Source organism: Buteo buteo, chromosome 5 (genome assembly GCF_964188355.1).
Source record: "Buteo buteo chromosome 5, bButBut1.hap1.1, whole genome shotgun sequence".
NCBI lineage: Eukaryota > Metazoa > Chordata > Aves > Accipitriformes > Accipitridae > Buteo > Buteo buteo.
In genome coordinates this window covers 11,724,850-11,732,858 of record NC_134175.1, presented here as the reverse complement: position 1 = coordinate 11,732,858, position 8,009 = coordinate 11,724,850, and the positions used below count along the sequence as shown (strand labels likewise).

At 41.5% G+C, this 8,009-nt stretch overlaps 1 protein-coding gene across 4 annotated transcripts in view; it reads left to right on the top strand.

Annotated features, from left to right (window-relative positions):
- The first annotated feature begins 660 nt into the window (after positions 1-660).
- Positions 661-8,009, top strand: part of TRAF3IP1 (TRAF3 interacting protein 1) — a 45,817-nt gene continuing 38,468 nt past the window's right edge. For 3 of the 4 annotated variants that reach the window (XM_075027819.1, XM_075027818.1, XM_075027817.1), the window contains exons 1-3: positions 661-842; positions 1,644-1,712; positions 6,025-6,186. In XM_075027819.1, coding sequence (XP_074883920.1) covers positions 720-842; positions 1,644-1,712; positions 6,025-6,186 — 354 coding nt within the window. In that variant the 5' untranslated portion in view covers positions 661-719. The remainder of the gene's footprint in view (positions 843-1,643; positions 1,713-6,024; positions 6,187-8,009) is intronic. The other variant, XM_075027820.1, reaches the window with a different exon arrangement.

Below are 8,009 nucleotides of genomic sequence, written 5' to 3'. Positions count from 1 at the left end.
ACAGCCCCCATGCAGCCCTGTTGAAGTTCAGCTTTCAAACACTCACGGTCATGACTGGGCAAGCAGAAAAACAGTATTTTCTCTCTCAGATTCCCAAACCCGGTCAGGGAGATTGGCAGTGATGTGGAGGCTGGGGCACAGCCAGGTTTTTGCTTGTCTGTGGGGGCTGCGACAGGGGGAGGACGAAGTGGGTTTGCAGGGAGGGTGTAGTACGCTGCCTGGTGGGAATGGGCCTGCAGGAGGCGAGGATGGTGCTGGGGCTTCTGTGCTTTTCTTTAATGGCCGTGGCCTGGCTTTGCTAGGGTGTGTGGTGGGGCAATCCTGACATTGGCTCCTTCTCCCCTATGCATCGCTCTTGCTTTTAATTCTTTACCTCAAGAACAATTAAAAAAACCCAAAAGCGAACACCAAAACATACAGTTGAAGTTTGAGCACTGTTTATCTGCTGATGATTCAGACAAGGGCCTGGGCTGTGACTAGCTGCGTGAGCCAAGAGGCTTCGGGGCTGATTCCAGGGGCTCTTCCCTCAGGCGCGGGGCGGGGGCGGGGGAGGGCAGGGCCTAACCAGGCCGCCGGGCCGGTTGCTAGGGCCGCGCTGTGCCTAGCAACCGCCCGCGCCTGCTCTGCGCTTGCGCAGTGAGGCGCCCTGCGCCGCGGGGCACGCCGGGAATGCTCGGAGCAGCCGGCGGCGGCGGCGGCGCGGTCCCGCCGCCGCCGCTATGAACGAAGCGGTGGTGCGGCGGACGCAGGAGTCCTTGGGCCGAGTGATCCGCAAGCCGCCGCTGACGGACCGGCTGCTGAGTAAGCCGCCCTTCCGCTACCTGCACGACGTGATCACCGAGGTGGGCCGGGAACCGGCCTGCGGGCCCGCTCCGCTGTTGCTAGGCAACAGGGCCTCCCTGCCGGCTCGGCCGCCCCCTGGCGGGCGGGGGGAGCGAGGGGGTCGGCTGGGGGGGGCTCTGCCGGGGGTGACCGCCGGGGGTCACCCGGGAGGGCGGCACCCAGACGCCTTACCGGGGCCTGCGCGGGGCTGGGCGGCATAGGCGGGTCGCTGCTGCGGGGGGGTACGCTCCGAGTAGCAAGTAAATCCTCGGGGTTTTAGGGCAGTGGGTAAATCGCGCTGGTTTTAGGGTAGCAGGTAAAATCTCAGGGGTTTTGGCGTTGCTGGCGGCGGTGAAGACCAGAAGAGGGGTCTGACTCGATCTTTCACGAAACCTGCCCGTAGGTTGTTTTTCCACCTCCCACTTAAAAAAAACAAAACAAAACACAAGTCTTAATTTTGACATTCACCGAGCTGCTGCTTTTATATATAGTCACATGCAAAGAAGTCAGTAATGCAGAGCTGTGTTTAAAATGCATATGCTGGTGTTTACAGTGTGAATCTACCGGATTCACCAATCATCAAGGTTAAAGATGGAATTAAATAGGAAGGGAGGCCTGAGCTGTAAGCAAGGATTAAGTCTCCTTGTTCCAGAGCGTGTTCAGAGATGCAGCAGACCTCCGAACCTGCTTTAGAAATCGTTCTAAACAAGGTATCATGTCTGAAAGCAAATAAGGCCAACATATTTCCTATTGTCGCACCAGCTTTATTGAACAGAGGCCTGCAGGTGTTCTTAACTTAGTCCTTTTCTTTTATTTTGAAGGTAATCAGAGTGACAGGTTTTATGAAAGGACTTTACACAGATTTTGAATTGAAATCAGATAACGTTAAGGTGGGTACAAAACTTCCTTATTTATTTAGCTTTAATATTAGTATTCTTTGAAACTTGCCACAAGGTATTTTTGGTATTTTCTGCGTTTGATGTCAAGTACCTGTCTTTAGTTTTGTGAAGAAATTATAAAAGCTATTGCCTGTTGCTTATATTATGCAATGCTGAGGTGAACACCCATAGATTGCATTTGTGGATGTGACACAAACAAGATGCTGTGTGTAGAGAACTGTTTCTGTAAATATCTCAAAACAGTGAGGGTTAATCTGTGACCAGATCTAGGTTTCCAAAATACTATTGTATTACAGATTAAAAGAATGAATATGTAGCAAGATTGTCTTGAAGTAGTTAGGCATTGATAATAAATCACAAACACTAGAAGTCTGTTTACAGCTTTTTAAAGAGTCTTGGGGTCTTTCAATGGAATATATGTTTTTATATTTATTGCTTTATATATGTGTGTCTATACACACATACATATATATATATACACATACTGTATACATACAAACAGCAAATAATCTTGCCTAATATCCTAGGACTTGCCGAGGTATTCGTCTAGTATATGCATTCCACAATAGGTTTATTATAGTATTCAAATGGCTAATTACTGAAAGAGGAGGTTAATGTTATTACTGAAAAATGCTTTTCTTAAGTACAAGGGTGACTTTAGTCTCTACTGCTCTTCAACTGTCTGCCTCTGCTGAGCTGATGCTGACTTCTCCAACTGCCAACTTGATTGGAAACTTTGGTTACTTATTCATGGCAAATAACGTAGTGTTTGTATGTTGCTAGTTAGACAGCTACATCCATTGGTGATTGTTTAACATAGCAACTGAAAGTATCAGGTCTATGAGCCTGGCTTGTCATCCATACAGCCAATTGTGTAGATGTTTTATGTACTTCTTGCAGCTAATTATCAGTCTGATATGTACGTTTATTTCTGTGACTGTTCTTATTGTTGTTGGGATAACCAAAATCTAAGTTATTTATGCAATGGATTGTTGTTTTTGTTGGTACTGTCCCTGTTGAAGCTTGTCAGTAGGTTCTGTGATGAGGAGCAGCTTAGCACATCCTGCCTCTTCTTGGGAGAGCATGATGCATTTTATTTGTGGATTGAAAAAGCAGATTTCTTAGCAACTCCTGGGTAGGTCTTTGTTTGCATCTACGTACTGTGATAGCTGTGAAGTTGCACCAGTCTTGAGTACCTCTCTGAGAATTTCTTTCACAGTCCATGAGATCGTGGTCTTCAAGAGTTCAGGCAGAGGAGATCAAAATGCTGTAGTGTGGGGGAAAACATCTCTAGCTGTGTTCTTCTCAAAACACTGGTCAGCAGAAAGACTTGGTTCTCACAGGATACTTCCTTACTGTGATTTTGGCTGGATTTGTAGAAAATCAGGAGGGTAATCGTTATGCAGTGACCAAAATCAACTGCAGAGAGCTAGAGTCTGAGAGCAGCAGCTGGAGTCCATGTTGTGAATAGCTGTGTATATTTCTATGCAAGGGTGATCTGCTTTATGTAACTCGAGGGAATCGTACTCATCTGGTGTGATGATCTGGCAGTAGATGCACAGATGCACAGACTTGGAACGGGCAGGATGCTTTCAGAGAAAAGAAAAGGTTTGTAACCACTGTGAAATAATCCCAGTGCTGCAGTCCACAGTCTGCTTGTTGTGGGCTGGGAAGAATTGACAGGTGCTCTTTGCAAGCTGGCTGTTCTGTGCTGTTGCAGATCACGAGGTGCATAGACTGAAATGATGAAAGCCCAAAGCTCAAGGTCCAGCCTCTGTAGTGGCTGGGGCTGGCTCCTGGTCTGGACATCCCCTTACATGCTATGCAGCGTCATGCGTGCATACGTGCAGCGACTGTCTTCGTTTCTAGTTTCAACTCACCTCTCCCACCTGGACATAGCAGTGGGGTCCTGAAGTACCCACTGTTTCTTCTGTGCTACCTTTTATGTCTTCACTGTTGGGATTATACATTCTGCTTGGGTAGCTGGTCCCCTCCTCCTGCATAGAGAGATGCAGGAGGCAGGCTGGAAGCATCGCACCAGCCAAATCTGCCCTGCAGAGCATGCACGTGGACCTCACTGAGTTCTAGATTGTTTCAGGGATATATAGTCATAGCAATCAATTGGAGAGAGATGCAAGGGGAATTTAAAGCATGAGGATTCCTTAATTGTTGGGACTTCCCGGAAACAAATACACCTCTTCTGCTAGCTACATTGGATGATATTGCTGTCTGCGTGTTTATCAGAAAGGTTCATCTTGTTATATCTAGTAAAACATTGTTCTCTTATAAATGGAAAGATTGGATATCAGGCTTTCTCTTTTAATCTTTCATATCAGCTTTGTATAGATATACACACACAAAAAGGCTCTATATCTATATATAAAGTCTGAGCACATGAAATAGGGGAGACACCTTTTTTTGAAATCTACCCAATAAAAAAATATTTTCTTAAGCTCTCAGCACTGTTTCAGATGTTTGTGTCTATTTTGATGGAATTTTATTTACTGATGCAGGTGGGAACTGTAGATTTCTTATTGGGTTCGTGAGGATTTCTTATATGGACAGAACACACTGATAACGTAACTGCTGAAAACGATGAGGATGTACGAGAAAATTTTGGATCTTAATGCTTAGTTTAGAATAGAGTCCTTTCTCCTTCTCTAAGTTAATAGATTGCATATGTCCTTGGAAGGATGGGCAACTGTTTTAATAGAAGGAGGTTGCAGTGTTTCCTTCCTTTCCTTTTTTATTTTTCAATGCAGGGAGCACTGGTGAGGGTGAAGTGCTCCTGATGTTAATGGAGACAATCTGAAAATCCCAGCTATGTGGCAGTTGTTTGTTTTAATCCATTTAGAAGAGCCGAAGATGGGAAGTACCCTGACTCCAGAGACTGTCTTCCCATGCGTTTAACTATCATTTACGTGCTTGCAGCAGAACCCAGTTCTTGTTTATGGAGAGTGGCTCTGGGACTTGAGATACCATGTGAACAGCTCTGTTAAGCTGCAGTGCCACAGGAATAGATAGTGCTACCAGATGGCCTGTAAAGAGTGTTGGCCTTGCTCAGCTGAGGAAATACAGTTGCTTTCCTCTGTATCAGTATGTCTGTCAAATTTGATCTAGGTCATTCTGGATTTGTGCACCTGAGATAGACAGTAAATGCAGTGCAAAATCAGATGTTTTACTGGATGATTACAATTGCTGCTTTTCTGAATTAACTGAAATGATAGTGGTCTACTTTTCAGTTATCAGTTTGAATGCAGTAGTTTATATTCTTTTGAACTGACACCTATTAAAACACACATACAGAATTGTTCTTATATGGGTTTACTTTTTAACACACTAGTAAAGTACTTTCTTTATCTCCAGTCATGAGTGTAAAGGATGAGTGAGTAGACTTCTGTGCTGGGCTGGTAAATATTCCTTGAATTTTATTATGTTTTATTAATAAAAATCCTTTTATTTTCCTCACTGAGTATTCTACAGCTGCAGAGACTTCACACCATGATTTCATTCTCTGGGCCAGGAACCCTCCAATAAAATTTTACTTGGTGGGGGTTTGTTTATTTTGTCTTTATTTTTTCTTATGATTTTGCATAATCACTAAAAGACATCATCTCTGCTGAAGGGCACTTGGGGAAAGTTGTTTGTAAAGTATAATTATAAAACTAAAACACGTCTGGCAATTGTGGAGATAAAAATATATGCCTGTATCCCTTTCCCACCATCTTTCGTATGTTTTCTTTGCTCACCGTGAAGTCTGGTTTGTAAAGTATGTGTACAAGTATGTAAGTCCCTCAATTTAGACTTGTACTAGTCCCATAACTTTGGGACTTCTGTGCTGAAAAATATTCAGGGCAAGAACTGTCCTTCTAAGCAATATCTGCTGTAACAATCCCATTGTAACTCTTTAGTGGTTCTTTTGGTAATACTTGCATGATTTGTAAAACAAAACTTTATCTTTAAAACGTAGTCTGTGAAAATAGAGTGCCAAGGGTCTTACAATGGTCTTAAAATGCACTGGAGCTAAATGATAAACATATTAAAAAGACAAAGTTATACTTTCACTTTGGTCATTCCAGTTCAATGTTTGTCCATTATCAAAGCTGTCATTTCTTAATCAGAAATAAATACCTAATTATAAATCAGGGGCAGCCCTCTTTCCTGAATTTACAAATCACATGCTGCTCTTGTTGTACAGATGCTTTCTACAACTATTCCTCCCATCAGAGTATTTCTAGTCTTTAGGTGGTATGTGGAATTATTTTGGAGTCTCAGTATTATTTATTAATTGCTCTTTTACCAGGATAAAGATGCCAAAATCAGCTTCCTTCAGAAGGCAATTGATGCTGTTGTAATGGTAACAGGAGAGCCACTGTCAGTAAAACCAGCACGTGTTGTGGCTGGACACGAACCTGAAAAAACCAATGAATTTCTTCAAGCAATTGGGAAGTGTTGCTTAAATAAGGTATGACATCACATAATATATTTTATACACATGGTGATATATTGTCAGAGCTTATTGACACTCCTCTGCTGTTTTTAATTACACAAGATAAACATTGGGTCACCACTTAATAACAACAGCAACAACAACAGAGAGATGGTGTATGATCCTTAGTAGAGTTTGAGCCAGGTGTCCATGCAAGTATGTTCTGGATATTTTAGTGCTTTTAATGTATACTGTTTTTTATTTTTCACCTTATTCCTTGGTCATTTAATAACATTTGTTAGGTCTGAAGAAGAATATGAAGCTTCAGAACTTTTAAACCTTTTGGATGCAGACACATTAATTACATGACTAGATGCTGCCACTTTTGACTTTATCTCCTTTAACATTTCAGTCAAATCTCTAATTCTCTAATAAAAGTAATTTTTCCAATGTGCTTGCTTTTTTTTTTTTTTTCCTTTTTTGAATATGGAAATGCAGCAAAGGAGAAATTTGATAACCTGTTAAAAATAACTGCAGCAGCAGTTCTTAAATCATTGTTTCATTAAAAGTCATGGGGGTTCTTTGCTTACAGGTGTTACAGAGATTTTTGAAATGGAAGGGTATTATCTAAAACCCTTGAATTAATGAGTATGAAAAAATTGTGTATATTTAACTGTGACATACTACAGTGTTTACAGGCTGTCTGCAAGTTTAGTTTGGATTATCTTTGTCTGATAATCTACTCGTTTAAACTTGTGTTATTTTGGTTTAATTAGCTGAGTGCTGTGAGCTTCTTCCTTATGACTTGCTTGAGATCAGGAAGGGGGAAATTGATAAACATAGGCACAGAGACTGGATGAGTTAGAAAATGTGCTTGATGGAACAGCTTTGTAGAACGTTGTGACGAGATTTAATATCTAGAGGGTATAGGCTACCCGTTTGAGCTAAGATAATTAGCCCCTTGGCTTTTATTGTGAAACATAAGCTTGATGTTCATTTTGGAAAAGATTCCTTCAGTCTCTAGCTTGATACTTTTAGTGCTGAGCTGAGCACGCTGCTTGGAGTTATGTAGTTCAGGCAAGTGTTGATAATGTGCAGAAGTTTGTGTCCAAGTGTGAAAACCCACAAAAATTCATAGTTTTGCATTTACAAACAAGGAGAGAATCAGGAGTCAACCCCCAGAGCAATATCCATTTTAGTGATCTAAAAGCTGTTCCTGTTTCAGGAAAGAGAATTCTCCTTCCTGAATGGGATGATTTTTTTCTTTTTTTGTTAACATAGTCAAACTCTTTGCCACTTGGACACAAAAACATGATGTTAATTTGCTGTCTAAATGATCTAATTAGTAATTGCTTGTTGTCTTAAATGAACTAGATGCAGAAGCTTTTAAAACAGTGTAACTGCAGCTTATTGGAAGTCATTCTTAATGTAGTTTTCTTAGTGACTGTTGCTGATTGAGCAAGTATTAGGTGAAAGTGGAGTGGCCTAAGAGTGGATGGAAGTACAACATAATGTGGTTTTAAGAGTGTTTAACCATTCTAGCAGTCGTGGTATAAGGATTTGACAGTCATTTACCTTACCATTTTGAAAAATATTTAAGTTGTTGGAATGAGAATTGCTATTGTGCTATAATACATAAAAAGCACCATATATTTATATAGCTCTGGTACATATAATCAAATTATTACAAGAAGTACAAAGAGGTGTTGGACATAAAAGGGCATTATTTTTCCTGTGAAAGAAGGTTTCTAAAAGAGCAGAAATATCAGCTTTATTTATAAAAAAACAACAAAAAAACCCAAACAAAAAACCCCAACCCCAAGTCATGGTGATTGCAGAGTTAGGAAGAAAATAGATAT